The sequence below is a fragment of the Peromyscus maniculatus genome, chromosome 8, assembly GCF_049852395.1.
Source record: "Peromyscus maniculatus bairdii isolate BWxNUB_F1_BW_parent chromosome 8, HU_Pman_BW_mat_3.1, whole genome shotgun sequence".
NCBI classification, from domain to species: domain Eukaryota; kingdom Metazoa; phylum Chordata; class Mammalia; order Rodentia; family Cricetidae; genus Peromyscus; species Peromyscus maniculatus.
The window spans coordinates 36,109,198-36,131,508 of record NC_134859.1 but is presented as its reverse complement, the minus strand read 5'-3'; the positions used below and the strand labels follow the sequence as shown (position 1 = coordinate 36,131,508).

Sequence of the window (22,311 nt, the reverse complement as noted above, 5' to 3'; positions counted from 1 at the left end):
AAACCCTTAACAGTGGCAACAGTGGCATCCCTCCAGGCAAATGAGATTGGAAGGCCACAGTGAAGGATTTTTTTAAGCCTTAGCCTACCAAGGCTGGGAAAGCAGAAAGCTGATGGGTTGTATTTAGAGGCATCCCGCCCAGCTCACATGCTCACTCCTAGGACAAAGGAGCACAAGTCCACAGGAGCAGCAGACTCCTCATTAGTTTCTAGTCTGTGGTTTTGCCCGACTCTGAATCTGATCAGCTGGTGCAGTGGAGGTCCCCTCCATCACTGACGAGCACATGCCACAGACTGCCCAGCTGCTGGCAGACACCTTTCCTCCACCGGGCCCGAGAGTATGATCTTTCAGAAAGGAAGAATGAACTTGGAAGTTCATTTCACACACACACACACACACACACACACACACACACACACACACACAAGGAAGAAGGTCCTTTTTTCACTGTGCACTCAGCATTTGTTGAGGGAAGCAATTTCTATGACTAGAGTCTGGTTTGTAAGTTCTGAAATCGTTGTTTCTCAAGATCCCTGTGCACTCTCCCAAAGTAACTGGCATCACTAAACATGTCAAGAGCAAGAGCCGTGCCTGGGCTTCATGACGCACACAGGCCTCAGACAGCAGGCTGAATCCCCACAATTGGTGCCACCATGACTAACATCCAGATGACCCTTTAGAGCTCAAGTGGGCAGCGCTCGAGTCTAGCTTGAGCTAGGGCAACATTTTACTACACATTGCAAAGAGTTCGCCGGTAGGCAGTTATTTCTGCCATTGCTCAGATGAGCCAGTAGTCCACGTCAATCCTAGAAAAGCTCAGAGGGAATCCTTACCTTTCACATCATCATCAGGTGGACTCTTTTTTTTTTCTTTCTAAGACAAGGTCATGTGTAGCCCAGGCTAGACTTGAACTCAGTATCAGCTGAGAATGGCCTGGACTGGTGCTGAGACTACGGGGGTGCACCACCATATCCAGGGATCCCACTACTGAGCCACACGCCTAGCCTGCGCTGCCCCAGGCTTCTCTGGCATATTGGAGAGGGCAGCTTCCGGGGTGCAGCATGATCAACCTGAGCACCTCTCAAGCCTGGGTGCTCACTTCCCATGGCCTGATACGCACTCTCAGGGAAAGTCCTCTCCTGGGCATGCTCTGTACAAGCTCACACACTCTCACTTCAAGCTTGGAAAGAAATACATAAAGAATAAAATACTGGTTAATTTTATAGGTGAGTCAGCCAATGAGTGGTAAAAATAACGACCAGAAGAAAGGCAGGCAGCCTAACTGAGAAAATGGAGAAAACTCACTCACTATAATCAGAAAATTTAACCTAAGGGGCCTGGGGATTTAGCTCAATGACGGAGTCCTTGCCTTGCATGTAGAGGCTCTAGGTTTGATCATTGGCACCAAAAACAAAGAAAAGAAAAAAAGAGAAGGCTGGAGGGAGGAACAGAGAGTGCAAGGTGACAGAATTGTGCTATGCTGGCCCCAACGTCATGCCTGTAAGCCAGCTCCACTTCCCAGATCCTGGCTGTCCACCTTCCTACACCTAAGTCAGGAAACGGAAGGGCACGGGACGGAATCACACAACTCAAGCTTCATTTAATGGAAAGCTGTTTTATTGGGGGTTGTACACAGAAAATAAAATCACCAAGCTATGGAAAGTGCATTTTAAAGTGAACCATCACAATTGTTCATTTTGTTTTAAGCCTCACAAATCTGACAAATGATTAGAATGGGAAGAGGGCAAGGATGCATTTGAGGAGGAGATAAAGCTAAATGATAAAGTCTCAGTGAGTACAGAGCTCAGCTCTATCAGTCACTACCTTGCCAAGGCCTCTGTAACTGGCAACCTGACCTCCATTGCCTGGGGGAGTTTGTCCAAGGTTGCAGATCAATGATCTTGACTCCTGATCTATCCTGGTCACTGGGGACTGGAGTTAGGAACCACACAAAGATGTGGTCTTCATCTCAAGCCACCAACAAGAATGTCGTCCCACTGATCTGACACCAGACACCACTGGCCCCAGCTTCTGGGTGTCTAATTTCCTTTATCCAGAAGATAAAGCCAAGGCAGACCCCACTGTCTTACTGACCATAACCGGCCTGCCATTGATGAGTCCTGCCGTGGTACACTGTTCCACTGCTGCCCACAGTTCGGGCATTTACCTGATGGGGAGACTAAGTAGAAGGAACTGGAAGGGGGTTCAGAACAGACAGATCAGCTGTCAGGTGGAATATCAATACATCTCAGAGCAAAGCAAGACTGCACTACAATCTAGAGGCGATGTGCAAGGCAGTTCAAGTCTGAAAGCCTTCTAGAAACAAAGAGAATGCAGACATGTGAGCAGCCTAGGAGACCTAGAGTCTAGAAATCAGCTAGCCTGCTGAACAAAGCTGTATCAACTTGCAGGCATTTTTCATCTGACTAGCTATTTCTCTCTCTCTACAACACTGGGGACCAAGCCAGGATCTCAAGATGCTAAGCAAGCGCTCTCCCACTGAGCTACATCTCCGGCCCTCAGTGAACTGTAAAATGAAGTCAGATGATTTTGTGTGAGCTTCCTCCTTCCTATGAGCTAGCTCGGCTACTGCAGGCCTACAGCATGACTCCCATTTCCTACACGAAGACCTGAGAGCCCAGCAGTGGGGGGGCTCCGGTGATCAGTTGGTTAGCGCACAGTCCTTCAGTGGCCATCGGCAGTGAGGTACAAGTATAGAGTGGGTTCAGACAGAAATAAGGAGAATCTGGCTTACCTCAGGACAAAAATGGGTGGGGGTGAGGCAAAAACCAGAATTACATTTAAAAGCACTCTGCTAAAAACATCAAATTATAAAATTCATCACCTGTCATTATTATAACAACATAAAAGGCATTTCAAACAAAGTTTTGGCTTGGACGAAGCTGATGGAATTTCGGAGAGTTCGCCATTCATAAATATGCATTGTATTTTTACAGCAACAGCTTCTGGAAAAACCAAGACTTCTTTGGAGCCCTTGTAGACACATTCCTTTCCATTCCAGCTGCTTCTAGGATGCAAACACCAGGAATTCAAGAGCTGCCACGGTTCAGTCACCTCCACCCCGGCCTCCTTTCTAAGCCTGTCCCGAGGGGTGGCAATGTGGCCTTAGATCTGATGCTGGGGAAAAGAGAGAAGAAGAAGTTACACAGCCATCGAGTCCCATGAATCAAGTTTATTTTCACACATTCAAATAAAGCAGTAATGGAATATTTATGTTCGACCCAGATGGCAAGTCTACTCAGAAATTATTAATATTTTACTACATAAGAATATGCAGCTAAACACTGACCTCATGATCCATTTGGAAACCAGAACCTTACTTGCCTGACTTGTGGCTTGCTGTCTATACGTGTTCACAATTTCAAGTGAGAGCGGAAATACTAAAATGCTCCTCCTTTCACTGGCCTCTGCTCTCGGACACCCAGATTCAGGTGGGGAATCTGCAGCACTCCACACTGAGTCAGAGCACTTAGGAGATGTGACGGTTACGTATTTCTGGAGTTCACATGATTAGAAACTGTAAAAGTGAGTCTGCAAACCGGTGACCTGGAGCCCACAGATTCCTTCCGGGCGCTCTCTAACACCCGTGGTAAATTTAAACTTAGCTTCGGAAAACTTTCAAGGAGCGTGTGACGAAATCACTGACTGTCACCCTGTGTTTGAATGGATTCCCTTAACACGGAGCAGCGTGAGGGAAGCAACAAAGTCCTTTTAGTAATCAGAGATTTCAAGGTATGACCTATTTTCTAGCTAAGCCAAAAATCCTCAGCAAAGATAAAATACCAGTCTTTCTCCTCTCAGGAGAATGCAGTGTGACCAAAGAAACCACCCGCAGTCCAGGGGGAGACATCCTGAGCCATCTCACTCAGGCTTTCTTTTTAAACATTATTTATTTCATGAATATAGGTGTTGCATATCTGTGTACCATGCGTATGCCTGAGGATGTGCCAGGAGAGGGATTTAGATACCCTGGGATTAGGGTTACAAAAGATTGTGAGCCACCATGTGGGTGCTGGGAGTTGAACCCGGGTCCTCTGGAAGAGCAACCAGTGCTCTTAACCACTGAGCCATCTCTCCAGCCCCTTGCTCAGATTTTCAACTGGACAGACCGAGGCTACTGTTTTTTCCACACAGTGCTGTCAGGTGATCCACCTATCCTGGACTCAGGACAAGACCAGCCCACAGGGTTGGATCTAGTTCTTCCTTCTCCCTCTCCCTTGACAGGATCTACACAGCCCAGACTTGTCTCCAACTGGCTTTGTAGTCAGCGATGACTGTGAGCCCCTGACCTTCTCACCTCTAACTCTGGAGTGCTGGGGTTAAAGGTGTCAACCCTCATGTCTGGTTACGGCTTTCATGAAAATACAGCCTCAGAGCTGGCCAGGACTGCACAGAGCCCAGAAGAACCTCGTGACATGATTTTCCCATTGTTACCTATGGTCACTTTTACACTGCTGTCTTTCCTCATGGGATACAGATGTTCTCAGGAGAAGAACCACATGGTGATGCTAACAACTTGTGCTGTGAACCAACAATGACAGCTTCTTTGTCCATCATTCTTGGTTTGGTTTTACTTCTTTTGAGACAGGGTCTCTCTATGTAGCCTTAGCTGACCTGGTACTAGATATATAGACCAACCTCACATCAAACTCAAGGAGATCTACCTGCCTCTTCCTCCAGAGTGCTGGGACTAAAGGTGTGGCTACCACACCTGACAACTCAGTGACAGGGCTGCAGGCTGCAGGTGAATCTTGGGGTGGTATTTAGATGGCCAAGGCATTTGCTCAGTAGACTTGTGCCAAATGCCCCTCTTCCAGAAATAGCACACTCCAACAGTCGAGCAAATCCTACCTGTCACACTCATTCCTCAGACTAAAGAAAGAGAGTTGGACAGATAGACATACACCTGCCCAAAAGCTGCAGGAGGGCAAAATGTATTTTTAAAACTTGACTCCAGAGAGCTTGTCTAAGTCATCATCTTGTCTGGCCCCAAGGTGCCAACGATGCTGTGTGACTCAATTTCTACACACCAGCTACCTCTAATTTTAGAGCTAAGGCTCGATTCTGGCTGGCACAATGATGGGGCTTTTAGATCTCTGGCCTACTACCCCTCAGCTTCCTCTGACATGAACTGAAGGACACACTACTTGGAAGACCCTGGGCTCTCTGCAGAGGACTCTCAGGGGCGGCTTTCAACAGCATGCAAACCGGTCAGTGTATAGATGACTTGTCTCAGGAGGGCCTTATCTACACAAGTTTTTGTTTTGTTGGGATTACTAGAGAGTACTCTACCACTGAGCCACATCCCCAGCCTCCTAGAAGAATCTCTTGTTTAGTCTACACTGTTATTATTTATTTCCATGTGTGTGCTCATGTATGTGTGCAGGCCACAGCACATGTGTGGAGGTTAGCAGACAACTTTCAGGAGTCAGTTCTCTCCTTCCACCATGTGGGCTCTGGGTACTGAACTCAGATCATCAAGCTTGCCAGCAAACACCTTTATCTGCTGAACCATCTCACAGGCCTAAGATTGACAAAATTCCCACTTTGTCTCCACACACTGTCTCCTTCAAAGCCCTGGAGTCCAAGTGTCAAGTGTGTTTGTACAAATAGGGCTTTCACATGTGAGCACAAGTCCACCCTTTCCACATTACCGTAGCTACAGGATGCTGACTTGCTGTTCTGTCCTGGGGCTTCCAGGCTCCAGACAGATACTTGAGATGCCTCTGGGAAGCCCCAGGACACAGTGGCCTGGGTTCACACTGGCTAGGTCATCATGTCCCTCTGCACTAAGTTAAGAACAAGAAGCATGTGATGGGAGCACTGCATAAGGTCAAGTTCAAGTTCACTAGCTGCCAGAAAACCCATACCCCACACAGGTGGGGCTTTACCAAGTTCAATGCAAGGAACTCTGAAGACCTGGTGGCTGAAGAGCAGGTCAGCAGCCACATACATCTGTGGCATCGTGGCAGGTCCTGAACTCTTGGTTCCTGCATGGCTACACTATCTCCTGAATCATGCTCAGCAGTGAGCCTTATACTCTACCCAAATAAATAATTTGAATTTGTATATAAAAGGCCTGGATAGATACCAAAGGGACTTTAGGAAACAAGGCAGCAATCTACTGCCTGAAGAGTCCAGAGCAGATGTGAGAAAAATGAATGCCCTGGGGTACTTAACTGGGATAGACAGCCCCATCCTCCAAAGTTCCTTCTGCCTCTCCCTGGCCCCAGGGATCCATGATCCAGACATAAGACTCTAGGGCAAAGCTCACTGTGTACAAGGCCACAGCCATAAGACTAAGCCCTGAAGAGCAGAGCATAACTGTGGTGTCTGGACATTACATTACCCCACCACATTCCTTATCAGCAAGTCAGACAGTCCACACTGGTCTGGTCCAGCCTTGACCTGCTGAAGCAGAGATATTCTGTATGAATTAGTCTAAAATAAAGGACTTCTAACTTTAGTACTCTAAGCAAGAGTAAAAATAAAATAAAAAATAAAATAAAGCAAAATAAGCCAAATCTGGGGGCTTATTCCTATAATCCCAGAAATAGGTAGGCCGAGGCAGGAGGATCATACCAAGTTTGAGAACAGCCTGGTGTACACATCAGGTTCCAGGCCAGCCAGGGCTGTGGAGCAAGATCCTGTCTCAAAAAACCAAAACCAAAACAAACAAAAAGAACTGAATGAATGAATAAATAATGAATACACTACCTAGCTGTTCCTGGGAGCAGATCTGGTGCCAGGCCACGAGGGAGGCAGAGGCAGGAGGATTGAAGCTCCAGGCCTGCCTGGCTAAAGGGCAAGGTCAGCCTGGACAAGACCCTGTGTGAGAAAGTCAAAAGAAAAGCTGTCTGTACAGCTCAGGGGTGGAGCACCCGCCTCGCACACACAAAGCTCTAGGTTCAATTCTCATTAACATGAAAGTAATAGATGCACTTAAACCTACATTTTACCTCTGAGGGAAAACACGATGCTCGTCTTTCTGAATTCTAGCTTATTTTGCTCAACATAACGATCTCCATTTCTATCCATGAACATCCAATTTCATCTCTCTTCACAGCTGCACAGAACTTCACTGTGTGTATCCACTCGTCTAGTGATGGACACCGAGGCTGGTTACTGTGACCAGCACAGCAACAAACACGGATGTGTCAAGTCTGCTCCGTTCCCTCAGTCCGTCAGGAGCAGTGCGGCTGGAAGTGCCTTTCGTTTTTTGAGGATCCTCCTGAGTCCCAGTTTATCTAGATAGAGGACCTGAGTCCAAGCCCTGACACCAAGAGAAACATGTTCTAGACAAACCAGAGGCTGAGCCTGTGTGTTACTCACTGACAATGCATAATTTATCATGCTGAGCTGTTATCTAGTTATGAAAAGGTTTATACCAACTGTGAGGCAATAATGAATAGGGCTTAAGGCTGTGGAGCAGGAAACAAGAATGCTCAAAAACAACATGATCCAGTGTCGAAGCGGGGACTGTCATCTCTCCTCATTACCTTTTTCATTAATTCACTTCTGGTTGTAAACTGTGGCAGGTCTTCCACTTCAATCCCATCAGCCATTTCCATCACCTTGTCCAGAAGGTCTTTATTATAACTGCACAATAAAAAACAGTAAGGTAAAACCCTGGGAAGACGCACTGTCATGGGTTAATAAAAGTGTCAAGGCAACTCCTAGACTACAGACCTGCTTGATCGTTGGTGAGGTCACACTATGCCATCCGAGGTGTAAGCAAGGCTCCCATGAGCTTTCTTACAGCTGGGACTACAGACACACACCACTGTCAAGTTCTGCCAGTTACTGCTTTGCCAGGGCAGGGGACCTACCGTGTTCGGCACAGGGTAACAAGTGGCTCCCCCTGCCTGTGGGTGCAGGACGAGGCTTGAAGAACGCCAGTATGGCAGATGTTTGAAGAATTATGAAAACAGGGACTGGAGAGATGGCTCAGCAGCTAGGAGCACTTGAGGCTCTTGCAGAGGACCTGGGTTCAGTTCCTACATAGCTATAATTTCAGTTCTCAGAGATCTGATGACCTTTTCTAGAGTCTGAGGATACCGGACACATATCTGTTATATACCCATACATACAAAATAAAAAGGTTTTTTTTGTTTTTTTAATTACAGAAACAGGAGCAGTTAAGAGCACTTGCTGCTTTTCCAGAGGATTCAGTTTCGATTCCCAACATCCACATGGTGGCTCACAATCATGTGCAACTCCAGTCCCAGGGAGTCCAATGCCCTCTTCTGTCGTCCACCATCATCAGGCACTCATGTGGTACAGGCGTACGTGTAGACAAAACACCCATACATATAAAATTTAAAATAGCTGTAAATAAATGAATAAAATTACAAAATGGAGCACCATACATCTGGTAGTGCATATTCATGGACGAGATTTGAGGGCCAAAGTTTTGATTATTTTTAAAACACACAGAATATTGGTCTAATGAAAACAACATCATTTATTCCTTTGTTCAGTTCTGTTATTTGTCTGAACTTGGCTCCTGTACACTAGGATTTTAGAGGGCACCTAGAAGGCAGAAGGGAGGATGGGCACATGTGCATGATGGGTGTGTCTGGCAGAGTTTCCCCACATCTTGTTCTAACAAATATCCCAAGATCTAAAACCAAGTACCCTCAGGGCTGGAAGTAGCTCAGTAGTAGAGTACTTATTTGATATCTGCAAGGGCCTGGGCTTCATCCCTAGCACAAAATCCCAAAAGCAAACCAGGTAGTTTGTCCTGGAGGGGCCACGTGACCAGTAGAGGATACAGAAATCAGGTCCGAGTCAGGTTATCCTATTTTAACACAACTTCAAGAAGCTCTAGAAGCCTATAGGAGCTTGGAGGTGCATGCATAATGTCAGTAAATGGAGTTCCAGCATTACCTTAGCTACATAAAAACTGGAGGCCAGCCTCAGTTATAAAGGACGATTGCCTTAAAAGTTAAAAAATAAAAAAATGAAAATGAAATAAAAAACCATAAGGGAGTGTAAAAACCCTGGTGCTTTTCCCCGGGGGAGTAAAGGGAATGCCTTGCCAGGAATCTCAGGGCCAGGCTCTTGCCCTCCTGGTGTGATCGAAAAGGTTCAGGGGGCTTTGGGACAGGAACAGGAAGAAATCGTTACTTTCTTAAGAGGGAAAGCAAAGAGGAAAATGAGGAGGAAAAGATTACATCCTGCCTTAGCGGTGAAATCCACCAACCAACGGTGCGATATATCACATCCTCTTGCTAGGTGTCTTCACCTAGAGGGGGAGGGGAAAGTCTCAGTTTCTGTCTGCACTTTTGCCACGTGGGTGACAGGAACTAATGACTTCAAACACACTCTGCAAAGGCAATCTTCTGGGCTAATAAACAGGAATGAAAAATGACCACAGCAACACATCCTCCTCCGAGCCCAGCTACACTGCACTGCCCACCATGCACCTGCTGCAGTCATCACAACCACTCATTCACCAGAGGAAAGCGAGGCTCAGAGGAGAGACCCATCTTCCCCGAGGGAGTGGAAAGGGGGATCAGCCAAGGCAGTAGGAGGCTGGCTCGCGTTCAGCGTGGGGCAGGGCATGGCCAAACTGAAGGTCGGCAGATGGGGTCCGGCGGGGGTCCGCACCTGCAACCCAGGAAGAGGTGGTTGGCCCAGACCATGGATAGGGACAGCAGCTGGTCCAGGCGGCCGCCGCCGTCGGGTGGGTCTCGGTAGTCAGGCAGGTGGCGCAGGATGAACTCCATGCGCGCTTTCCATTGCTTCTCGCTCTCCGAGTAGGAGCGGAACTGCTCGGCGAAGTCGGCCGCCTGCCGCACCCCGGAAACGAGCTCCTCCACTGAGGCGGCGGCCTCGCCACCCACCATAGCTCTCGCCGCCGCCGCCGCCACCAAAGGTGGCACTAGCCCGCCGCCTTCCCGACACGCCCCGCGCCGCCACCGCGCGGCTAGAGCGGCCGCGGCTGAACGCGACTGCTCGGGAGGACTGACTTGGAGCGCCCTCGAGGGGCACGGAGGCCTAAGTGTGACCCAGGGCTGCCAGGGCCGATCCTGGGTCCTCCGTGTGGACAACCTGCTGGGGAAACTGAGGCCCACAAGTGCCGAGTCGGCAGCTGGGTGCCCGCTGGGGCTCTGCGGTACCCCTTTTGCCCTGGGGTGTTCCCAAAGCACCTCCCTATCTTCAGCCACAGCCGAGGCTTGCCCTAAGTTCCGTGGATCTCCCTGGAGAGTGATGTCCTCTCTTTTATAGATCTACTGTGGTATCAGCTCATGCCCTGCCTTCCTGCAGAGTCATCCATCCAATGATCACCTACCTACCAAGCACTTTGATGTTCAGCGTGCCTCGCTCTAAAGAATGTTCGTGAAAGAATTGCCCAAGTAAATGGGACTTTGGCAAATCATAAAAGAAGTCAGATTGCCACAGCCTGAAGAAGCAAGGGTCTGACTTGCTCCAGTCTTGGAGGTATGGAAGTGGTGGTCGGAGAACTGAAGAGTGCCTGAATTTAATCTCTGCAACCCACACGGTGGAAGGAGAAAACCAACTCCTGAAAATTGTCCTTTGGCCTCCACATGCAAGCTGTGGTACATGGGTGTACACACACACACACACACACACACACACACACACACACGGAGAGCGGGGGAGGGAGGGAAGGAAAGAGAATAAACAAACAAATAAATAAATGTGAATATATATAATATAAAGTTGGGTAGAGAGGAAAGCCTAGAATCCAGGATCTCAAGCTCCAATGAAGGTCTTAAGTGGTGAGTGGGCCCCAGGGTAAGAATTCATTATATAATGTTTGTTATTGCAGATATCTTCCTTCCACCGGGATCTTACACTACATAGCACAGGCTGGCCTACAGCTCCTTTTCCTAAGGCTTCTATTTCACTGTTAGGACCCCAGCAGGCAGAAATGCCATGCAGTTCACAGTGCCAGAGCAGTGAAGGACCAGCACCATGCTGGGTGACAAACATCCATGTCGTCTCAGGAAGGCATGGCATTCACACTCTGGCAGGGAGCATCTGAACTAGACATGAGAACCCAAAGACAGAAGCAACTTCTCCCCAGCAATCAGGGACCTAAGGATAACAGTAACCAGAGCTGAGTTCCCAAAGTGCAGGTGACATGCCCTGACAAGCTTATTGCAGTGGCAGACTCCCACGTAAACCTTTGGACATTCAGGGTCAAGGTTCTAGGTAATTCTGATTCTAAAGTCAGCGGACCAGACTTTGAAAACATTCACTGTGCCAGGCACAATGGCAGACACCTTTTGTCCCAGCTACTCCCTATGTCGAGGCAGGAGAAATACTCGAGCCGGAAAGTTTGCAGTCATCCTTATCACAGAAAGACCATCTCTTAAAAACATTGTTTGGGGTTCACTGAGCTACATTCTTGGTTCCTTGGTTGTATACTGCAGTGGTTGGTCCAGAAATTAGAACACAGGGCCTGGAAAGATGATGGTTCAGCCATTAAGAACACAAGGCTGCTCTTTTAGAGGACCTGGGTTTGGTTCCCAGCACCTGAATGGTGGCTTACAGCCATCCACAACTACAGTCACATGTTGTTTATTTTTTAATAACAGAAGACACAAACTTAAGATCCTTCTGCTTCAGCCTCCTCAGTGCTGCTATTTTAAGTGTGCTCCTCCGTGATATTGACTTTTGATATAAATTTTAGCATCTCTTTGTTGACTTCTAGAAAAACACACTGTTGATATTTCTTGGGGGATTATTTGAGGAGAATTAAAATTTTATCATATCGAATCTTCTAGTTTACAAACATGATAATGATATATCTCTCCATTTATTTAGGCTTTGTGTGTATATAGTTTTCTTTGCTGTTATTTTATTTACTTGGTTTTTGAGATGGAGGTCTCTTTCTGCAGCCCAGAGTGTCCTTGAAATCTCAACCTTCCTGCCTTAACTTTCTAAATGCTGTGTAACTATTGTGGGATGTGTGTGTGTGTGTGTGTGTGTGTGTGTGTGTGTGTGTGTGTGTGTGTGCATGTGTGTGCACTAGAGCACTTTTTAAAAATAGGGTCTTATGTAGCCCAGGATGGCCTTGAACTCCTTTTGTAGCTGAGACTGGCTTTGAAATACTGATCCTTCCACCTCCGCGTACCAAGTGCTAGGATTGCAGGCATGAGCCACTCCATCTGGCTTTATGGTTGGTTGGTTGGTTTTGGATGTAAGAGTTATTAGCAAACATGATTGGCAGAATGTGGAACTCAGCACAGCGGTAGCCCTCAGGAGTGCAGGGCCTCCTCTTGTCCAGGGGATCGCGAATGGGGATGCATTTGACCCCACAGACATCAGGGATGAGCCGCTTCTCGGCAACCAGGTCTTCACATTTACATGCATTAAACTGGGTGAAGCCCTGCTTCTTTGAGATGTGGATCTCCTGGTGGCCAGGGAACTTGAACCTGCTTGAGGCAGATGGACATGATGACCTGGCTTGTGTGAAACTGGCCACTGGGTCAGGTCTGGAGCATAGAGTAGGGACAGCATGAGCTCAGAGACATGCGTTTCCACCAGAAAACTCAATCTCAAAGGCCCACTGGGGCAATCCAGACAAGGTTCAGGCTGCACACTCCCGAGGAGGCTGCACACTCCCGAGGAGGCTGCACACTCCCGAGGAGGCTGCTGCCTGCAACGCTGCCACAGGCCCCATGAGGAGAAGAACCTGCCTGGCTGAGTTGGCTGCAGAGGTAGTGTATTTTGATGGTCTCGTGAGCCATTAGACTGACACACCCATTCCCGCTTGGTTCGTTATGCCTTACATATCTTTTACACCATCTGGCTCGTGGTCTTTTTTTTTTTTTTTTTTTTAATTCAAAACATCTATTTACTCACTGGAAATGATCAAAGTAGGAAAAGCAGTAATGTATCTTTTTTTTTTTTACACGACTCTTCTTAAGTTCCATTACATTAACGAACAAAGTAGGCTTAACATGTCACTTAAGATAGTCAGCAATATCAGTTTCGAAAGAAGAATCCTTAGCAACAAATCAAAAATACGGAAGACTACACAATTTGCATGTCACCCTTGCACAGGGGCATGCTAATCATCTCTGTATCCGTTCCAATTTTAGCAAGTATGCTGCCCAAGCAAACACGGCTTCATCTTCTTCTTCTTCTTTTTAGGGTTTCTTTGTATAGCCTTAGCTATCCTAGAACTAGCTCTGTAGACCAGGCTGGCCTCAAATTCACAGAGATCCACCTGCCTCTTGAGTCCTGGAATTAAAGGCATGTGCCACCATCACCACCCCCAGCTGGTTTTATCTTCTTTATACTTGAAAATTTTAATATTCAAACATCCTTTTAATCACAACACTCAGGAGATAGAGGCAGATGGATCTCTGTGAGTTCAAGACCAGCCTGATCTACTTATGGTGTTCTATGCCAGAAAGAGGTTTTTAAGTGAGATTTTGTCTCAAAAACAAAATTTTAAAAAAATTCTTACTTCCTTTACTTATTTAAATTTAATTTTTATTTTAAGACAGGGTCTTATGTAGCCCAAGCTAGCCCCTAACTCACTGTATAGTAAAAGCTGACCTTGAACTTTTGGTTTTGCTGCCTCTACTTCCCAGAGCTGGGGACTCAGATACATCCCACCACACTTGATATGTAGTGGTCCCCTGAACTTTAGGCTTCACCAGCCTCGGGGGTTTTCTTTTGATTTGTTTTTGTTTGCCTTTTCCTTTTCCTATTCCTTCTCTTTTTGTCTTTCTCTTTCTCCCATGTGTATCTTCTGGAATATTCTCACCAGTTCTTTGGATTGCAGACCTGAAAACCCAGAGCTGATTCTAGAAGACAGATTAGAAGCTAATCTTGCTCTCTCGGTCACACTGTTTATTGTTGTTTTTGACATTTGGTGGCGTTTCATACACAGGCTTCTTCAGCATACAAAGTTTTGGACTTCAGTTTTTTTAATTTTTAAAAATCTTGTTGTGTATGTGTATTTGCTTAAGGCAAAAGACAATGTCAGATCCCCAGAAACTGGAGTTAGAGGCAGTTTTGAGCTGTTATGTGGGTACTGGGAATTGAACCTGGGTTCTCCATAAGAACAAGTGCTCTTAACTGCTGAGCCACCTTTCCAGACCATACTTCAATTTTTTTTTTTTTAAAGATTCGTTGCTGAATGTGGTGGGTGTCAAACACTATCAACCCCAGCACTTGGGAGGCAGAGGCAGGCAGATCTCTGTGAGTTCGAGGCCAGCCTGTTCTACAGAGCGAGTTAGTTACATGACAGCCAGGGCTACACAGTGAGACCCTGTCTCAAAATAAATAAAATAAACCAAAAAATAAAAATAAAAACTATTTGTTCTATCCGAGGTCTCTGGGTCATCCAGCTTCTGGGTCCTGGTGCTCCAGGCAGTGTCAGGGGTGGGCTCACTTTTGTGGCATGGGTCTCAGGCTGGACTATTAATTAGTTGGCCACTTCCACAATCTCCATGCCACCCTTAACCCAGCACATCTCCTAGGCAGGACAGACAGGTCAAAGGTTATATGACTGGGTTGGTGTCCCAATCCTTCCACTGGAAGTCTTGCCTGGTCACAGGAGATGGACAGTTCAGGCTATGTAGTCACGGTTGCTAGGAGTCTTAGCTGGGGTCATCCTTGTAGATTCCTGGGAGTTTCCCTTGCACCAGGTTTCACTCTTGACCCCCAAATGCAGCCCCTTTTCCTTTGTCTTTCTCCTCTCTGGGGCTGTGGACTGTAGCATGGTTATCCATTAGTTTACAGCTAATATTCACTTATAAGTGAGTACATACCATGTTTGTCTTCCTGAGTCTGGGTTATATCACTCAGGATAATTTTTTTTTCTAATTCCATCCATTTGCCTGTGAATTTCATGATGTCATTGGTTTTAACAGGTGAGTAATACTCCATTGTATAAATGTACCACATTTTTTGGTTGAGGGACATTTAGGTTGTTTCCAAGTTCTGGCTATTATGAATAAAGCTGCTATGAACATAGTTGAGCAAGCATCCTTGTGGTATGATTGAACATCCTTTGGGTATATGCCCAAGAGTTGTATAGCTGGGTCTTGAGGTAGATTGATTCCCAGATTTTTTGAGAAACTGCCATATTGATTTCCAAAGTGGCTGTACAAGTTTGCATTCTCACCAGTAATGAAGGAATGTTCCCCTTGTTCCACATTCTCTCCAGGATGAGCTGTCACTTGTATTTTGAACTAAACAAAACTGGAGAAAAAATGTCAATGTAAAGATACGTAGCAATATTCTGCTATACTAATAGATTGGTGTCTAGCCCAGTTGTCATCAGAGAGGCACCATCTAGCAACTGATGGAGGCAGATGCAGAGACCCACAGACAAACGTTAGGCCGAGCTTGGGGAACCCTGCTGGAGAGAGGGAGGAGAATTTAAGAGTCAGAGAGATCAAGGACATCACAAGAAAACCCGCAGAAACAACTAACCCGTATAGTTGGTTTTTTTACTCTTTGCTCTTTGGGGGCCCACCACCCACCTCCCAAATAAATACATGGAGGCTTACTCCTACTTATGAATGACCAGACTTAGCTTGGCTTGTTTCTAGCCAGCTTTTCTTAAATTATCCCATCTATCTTTTGCCTCTTAGATTTTACCTTTCTCTATTCTGTTTACTTTTCTTTCCTTCTTACTCCCGGCTGGCCGTGTGGCTGGGTAGCTGGTCCCTGAAGTCCTCCTCTCCTTTTCCTTTTCTCTCCTTTCTCTTCTCTCTTTGATTTATTCTCTCTGCCCGACAGCCCTGCCTATCCCTCTTTCCTGCCTAGCTATTGGCTATTCAGATCTTTATTAGACCAATCAGGTGTTTTAGGCAGGCACAGTAACGCAGCTTCACAGAGTTAAACAAATGCAACATAAAAGAATGTAACACATCTTTGCATCATTAAACAAATATTCCACAGCATAAATGAGTATAACACATCATAAAATAATATTCTACAACAAACCTAGGCTCATAGGAGCTCACAGAGAATAAGCCAACAACTGACCTAGACCCTCTGCACATATGTGACAGTTATGTAGCTTTGTCTTTTTGTGGGACTCCTAATAGTGGGAACAGGGGCTGTCTCTGACTCTTTTGATGGCTTTTGGGACCCTACTCCTCATACTGGATTGCCCTGTCCAGCCTTAACACAAGGGGAGATGTTTAGTTTCACTGCAGCTTAATATGCCATGTTTTGTTGATATCCGTGGGAGATCTGCCCTTTCCTGAACAGAAATGGAGGAGTGGATGGGAGGTGGGCAGAGGGGAGGTGCAGGGAGGGGCTGGAAGGAGAGGAGAGAGGAGAAACCAGTTGGGATGTAAATAAATATTTTTAAAACTTTGCTTATTTTTATGTTCATGAGCTCACACACGTACGTGAGCTACCTGCCGTGCCTAATGCCTGTGGAGGCCGTCAGAGGGCACTGGGTCCCTGGAATGGGTTACAGGCAGTGCTGAGTCACCATATGGGCGATGGAAACTGAACCTGGGTCCTTGACAAGAGCAGCCAATGCCGAGCCATCTCTCCACAGGCCCCTGTTGTTTTGTTTTGGAGAAAGGGTCTGAGCTGGACCTTGCTGTCCCGACCAGGCTAGCCTTGAACTTACTTCAGTCTTACTGTCTCTGCCTCCCAGGTCAGGGGTCACAGGTAGGAGACACCATGCCTTGCCCCTTTTGTTGTTGCCACTGCCATGGCTTGAGACGGAATCTTCTGGAACCCAGGCTGGTCTCAAACCTGCTGTGTAGCTGATGACCTTGGGGAGGGAAAAAAAAAAACAATTTTTTTTTAAGTTTTGTTTTGTCTCAGAAATAAACAAAACAAAACTTAAATCATCTGTAAGTCCACTTCCAGGGGATCTGAAACCCTCTTCTGACCTCCACAGGCACCAGGCATGCATACGGTGAGCAGACATATATGCAGGCAAAACACCCATACATATAAAATAAAAATAAAGACATCTTAAAAAAAAAAAAAGTAAAGGGCTAGAGAGATGGCTCAGCTGTGTTAAGAGTGCTCATTGCCCTTCCAGAGGCCCTAGGTTCAGTTCTCAGCACCCACATCAGGTGGCTCCCAACTGTCTTTTAACTCCAGCTTCAGGGGATCTGATGCCCTCTGCTGACCTCCACAGGTATCTGCACTCACATGGCACACACACACACACACACACCACAACACAATATGTGGAAACACACACATCCATGTGCACATAAATAAACTGTTTAAAGGTGGAAGACACAGCGATGGCTCAGAGGTTAAGAGCACTTCCTGTTCTTTCAGAAGACCCAGGTTCAGTTCCCAGCAGCCAGGTCGGTGCACTTGCAACCACCTTTAACTTCAGTTCCAGGTTATCTGGTGCTCTCTTCTGGTTTCTGAGAACACCTGAACATACATGGCACAAACACACACATACATACACACATGCATGTAAATATATATTTCATTTGTTTAAAGTTGAAAAGTAATAAGCAACCAGGGTATGGTGGCGCACGCCTTTAATCCCAGCATTCATGAGGCAGAGCAGATGGATCTCTATGAGTTCAAGGCCAGTGTGGTCTACATAGTTAGTTCTAGGACAGCCAGAGCTACATAGTGAGATCCTATCTCAAGAAACAAAACAAAAAGTAAGCAATTAAAAGAGAGAGAGAGAGCCGGGCATGGTGGTGCACGCCTTTAATCCCAGCACTCGGGAGGCAGAGCCAGGCGGATCTCTGTGAGTTCGAGGCCAGCCTGGGCTACCAAGTGAGCTCCAGGAAAGGCGCAAAGCTACACAGAGAAACCCTGTCTCGAAAAAAACCAAAAAAAAAAAAAAGAAGAGAGAGAGAGAGAGAGAGAGAGAGAGAGAGAGAGAGAGAGAGAGAGAGAGAAGGGGCTGGAGAAATGGCTCAGGGGTTAATAGCATCGACTGCTCTTCCAGAGGACCCAGGTTCAATTCCCAGCACCCACATGGCATCTAAAAATTGTCTTTAACTCCAAGATCCAACACCCTCACACAGACATACAGACAGGCAAAACACCAATGCACATAAAATAAAAATAAATTATTTAAAAAAGAGAGAGTTCTTTTTTTTTTAATGGGCCTAATGTCACAACACCAGAGGGCAGCACAGAAGGGGATCTCTTGGCCGACTCAAAAGTGTACTGCACAGCCTGCTCACACCGCCAGAAAGCAGGTGGGTAAGCGTTTGCAGTGAGGCACACTCTTTCATGCAAATGAAAGACTGTATTTGCACCAATCACAGCACAGTCCATTCAGATGAAAGACCATGGTTATACCAATCACAAGCCTTCTTCTCTGCCTACAGGAAGCATTGACCCTCTAGCCTGGGTACAAACAACTGAGAATTCACCAAGGCTTGCTGTGGCAAAGACTCTGGCGCAAGCTGCCTGAAACAGAAGTATCTGGAGCAGTGCCTTTTGGAGCTGGAGTCGTGCTTTGGCAGCAAGCAGCTGTGGTCGCAGTGTAGCTTTCTCAAGACATCCGTGAAGTGTTCAAAGCAGCCTGCTGGCATGAGGGCTGCCCAGCTGGCTGCCAAATAGGGGCTGCTTGGCTAGGAAGCCTGGGCCCAAGGCAGCCTGGGCAGAAGGGAAGCTTCTAACAACTGTCAATTAGAGAGTCAAATTGCCCTGGCCACAAGCATCTTAGTGAAAGACAGAGAGAGAGAGAGAGGCGTTCAAAAGAGAGCTAACAATGAAGGCCTATCATTATCATTAACAGTGCCTATTTAACTGTATGCAGCAGTCCTAGCAAGGCCCAAGTCCTGCTCTGATGCCCCAGGGAGAGATGGGTCCCTCTGATGTGAAAGAGTCAAGGAGGACCACCCTTTGTTGTCCATAAAGGACTTTTTATAGATTTATTTTCTTGTCCTTATTTTCAAAATACTGATCAGAACCAACTTGGGAAGAATGGTTTATTTTGGCTCATGGTTCTATAGGGCCACAGATCGTCCATTATGGCAGGGACAGCCAAGCATAACACATGGGTTCTTGGTGGTAGTAGCTTGTAGTGGTAGTAGCTTTTTTATATCTTGACCAATTAAGAAGCAGAAAACTCAGAGCAAAACCAGAAACTAACAAAACCTTCCAAGGTCTACCTCTAGTGACCTTCTTCCTTCAACAAGACTCCATCTTTTAAATAGTGCCAGCAACTGGAAAATTGTAACCTAGGGGCTCTGGAAGAGCAGTGAGCACTATGCCCAACCCCTAGTACTGCAGAAAATAAATAATGATAATAATAATGATGATAACAGGAATAATGGGAATCACCACCACCACCATCATCATGACCACCATCATCACCATCACCATGACTACCATCATCACCATCACCACGACCACCATCATCACCATCACCATGACCACCATCATCACCATCAACATGGCCATCATCATTACCATCATCAACACCATCACCATGACCATCACCATGATTATCATCATCACCATCACCATGACCACCATCATCACCATCAACATGGCCATCATCATTACCATCATCAACACCATCACCATGACCATCACCATGATTATCATCATCACCATCACCATCGCCATCATTAACACCATTATCAAGACCTCTGTGATTCATAGTTTCAACTATATTTTTATGGATACCTACTGAGTATTTTCCTCCTGATAAATTTGGTTTCTCTCTGATTTAAGAGAGGGTATACACGTTCAAAGCTTTTACTGTGTTTTGACAAATCCCACTTTAAAAAGCTGATGCCAGTGTTTCCATAGCTATGGACTGTGGCTTTCCCTTTAAAGCTGGTGAATTGTTACAACAGTCACTGGTCTCACGTTCTTGACCATCCAGGGCCGTTCAGCCTACCTTCTCTTTTGTGGCCCAGAGGCTCTAACACTGAAACATGAGGCTAGCTCACTTTTATCTATCCCCAGTACTTTCAACTCTTCTCTGTTTTCTGCTCATTTGTTTGATTGTTTTTACTTGGTTGTCTGCTCCTTACAGCACAAGTCTGAGGTTTAAATTTGAGGACCCTCGGCCAGCAACATCCTGTAAAGCATTGTTTACTTTCTAATAAGATGTCATTTTTCAGGTGCTGGAGAGATGGCTCAGAGGTTAAGAGCACTGGCTGCTCTTCCAGAGGACCTAGGCTCAATTCCCAGCACCCACATGGCAGCTCAGAACTGTCAGTAACTCCAGTTCCAGTGGATCCAACACCCTCACACAGACATCCATGCAGGCAAAACACCAATGGTATGAAATAAATAATTTTTTTTTAAAATAAAGATGCCATTTTCAGTATCAAATTGGTCAGACATTTGGTTCAACCTTTGCAAATGCAAGCTTAAGTGTCTTTCTGTTGCGTTACACAAATCTCTCTCCACCAGAACCCCACAAGGGTGCTCTTAGAAGATGGAGCTGGTGGCTGCTACTGCTTGCCTCATTCATCCTGGTGATCAGAGGGAGGGAAGCTGCCTTACTGTTTTGCTTGCCTCGGGCCGTACCAGGGGAACTTCAGACTGAGTGCCTTATTTTAAGCCCAGCACTGATGAACTGAAGTACTCAGAGGAGGGAAAACCGAGCTGGCTTACAAGCGGGCAGAGGACCTAATGAGAGGAGCTTTGAAGAGCTGTTCGTTCTCCATCACTCCTCAAGACAAGCATAGGGCCAGCACATGCTCTGAAAAGCCAGATCTTGTCTCTTCCTTTCTTCCTCCCTCCCTTCCTCCCTTTCTCCCTTCCTTCCTGGTCGTGGTGTGGAAATCAAAGTCAAGGACTTCTGTATACTGAGTAGATGGTCTGCCACCCCCCACCATCCCCACTTCCTGAGTAGCCTATATCTTTATAATTTATTTATTGTTTTGGGGCTGTTTGTTTGTTTGGTTGGTTTGGTTTGGTTTTTAGAGACAAGGCTTCCGCTGTAGACCAGGGTGGCCTCGAACTCACAGAGATACACCTGCCTCTGCCTCCTGAATGCTGGTGTATGTATGCCACCTTGTCTGGCTTTTGTTCTATATTGTGGCAAAGTCTCCTCATGTAGCTCTGGCCGGCCTTGAACTCACTGTTATTAGAAATGAGTCTGAAACCAGAGAAGAGAACTATACTATCCAAACTATTTCAGCAAGACAGTGTGTTCCTTCCGCAGGAGCCTGCAGGCCTACACTTCAGCAAGCAAGCACACCCCAACAGACAGCACACCCCGGCAGACAGCAAGCACACCCCGGCAGACAGCACACCACGACAGACAGCACACCCCGGCAGACAGCACACCACGACAGACAGCACACCCCGGCAGACAGCGAGCACACCCCGGCAGACAGCACACCCCGGCAGACAGCACACCACGACAGACAGCACACCCCGGCAGACAGCACACCCCGGCAGACAGCACACCCCGGCAGACAGCACACCACGACAGACAGCACACCCCGGCAGACAGTAAGCACACCCCGGCAGACAGCACACCCCGGGAGCAAGCAACCAGGGGAGGGTCCCACTGGGTTTTATTCCTAAAACAACAAGCTCCTGAGCCCCACTGACTGGTCAGAGCCCTGCCCCATCCTCTTCATGGTTGGCCAAAGACAGGACATTCCATTCTACATTCCCCACGCTTTGTAGCCCAGGTTGGCCTTCGACTAGAGGGTATCCTCTGCTTCAACCTCTGTAAGCAGTGGGATCGCAGGAGAGCACCAACCCACATACCCACCAATATAAAGAGACTTAAACAACTATAAACCATGAGAACCGTCCGAAAATACAAAATGACACCTACATTGAATTTACCCCTACCCCCCACTACACATACCCCTCCCCCTCAATCCCCACATCCCCACCCCCCTACTGCCCCATCACTGGGAAGATTCAAATAGTGTTAACCTGCAGTTCTGAAATAAAGTAGATCTAGGGGCTGGAGAGAGGTGGCTGCTCTTCCAGAGGACCTGAGTTCAGTTCCCAGCACCCACATGGCAGCTCACAACTGTCTCTAACTCCAGTTCCAGGAGATCTGACTCCCTATTTGGCCTTCATGTCATGAACATACATACATATAGGCAAACATACAATTTTTAAAAATTAATTTAATACACACTAGAGATGCTTCACGGTTGTGCTGTTCTGCCTGTTTGTTTTTGTTGCTTTGTGTGTTTTGAGGCAAGGTCTCACATGTGTGATTGTGTGTGATGTGTGGGGAGGCATGCATGCCAAGGAGGGCAAGTGTCAGAGGACACCTGTGTGGACCCATCCTCACCCTTCATTCTCATGTGAACTCAGGTCTCACGCTTACAACATAGGACAGCAAATGCCTTTTCCCACTGAACCATCTTGTTGATCCAACTTCGAACTTCTGAT

The 22,311-nt window shown here is 46.7% G+C and overlaps 1 protein-coding gene and 1 non-coding gene across 2 annotated transcripts; both read right to left on the bottom strand.

Moving 5' to 3' along the window:
• Positions 1–1,599: 1,599 nt before the first annotated feature.
• On the bottom strand, positions 1,600–9,954 carry Cdkn2aipnl (CDKN2A interacting protein N-terminal like). The gene is made up of 3 exons (XM_006991335.4): positions 9,634–9,954; positions 7,521–7,620; positions 1,600–3,138 (listed from the first exon to the last, which is right to left on the bottom strand). Exons 1-3 carry the CDS (start codon positions 9,870–9,872, stop codon positions 3,127–3,129), a joined length of 351 nt encoding a protein of 116 aa, XP_006991397.1. The 5' UTR covers positions 9,873–9,954; the 3' UTR covers positions 1,600–3,126.
• A 3,064-nt stretch (positions 9,955–13,018) lies between these two features.
• On the bottom strand, positions 13,019–13,120 carry LOC121831862 (U6 spliceosomal RNA). The gene has a single exon (XR_006075464.1). It is a non-coding gene; the product is annotated as a U6 spliceosomal RNA (small nuclear RNA).
• Between the last annotated feature and the right edge of the window lie 9,191 nt (positions 13,121–22,311).

Excerpts from the sequence above, each read along its gene's own strand:
- Cdkn2aipnl (XM_006991335.4), bottom strand. The coding sequence starts at position 9,872 with ATGGTGGGTGGCGAGGCCGCCGCCTCAGTGGAGGAGCTCGTTTCCGGG. Across the intron at positions 7,621-9,633 it reads CACCTCTTCCTGGGTTGCAG|TTATAATAAAGACCTTCTGG; the intron begins GTGCGGACCCCC and ends TTTATTGTGCAG.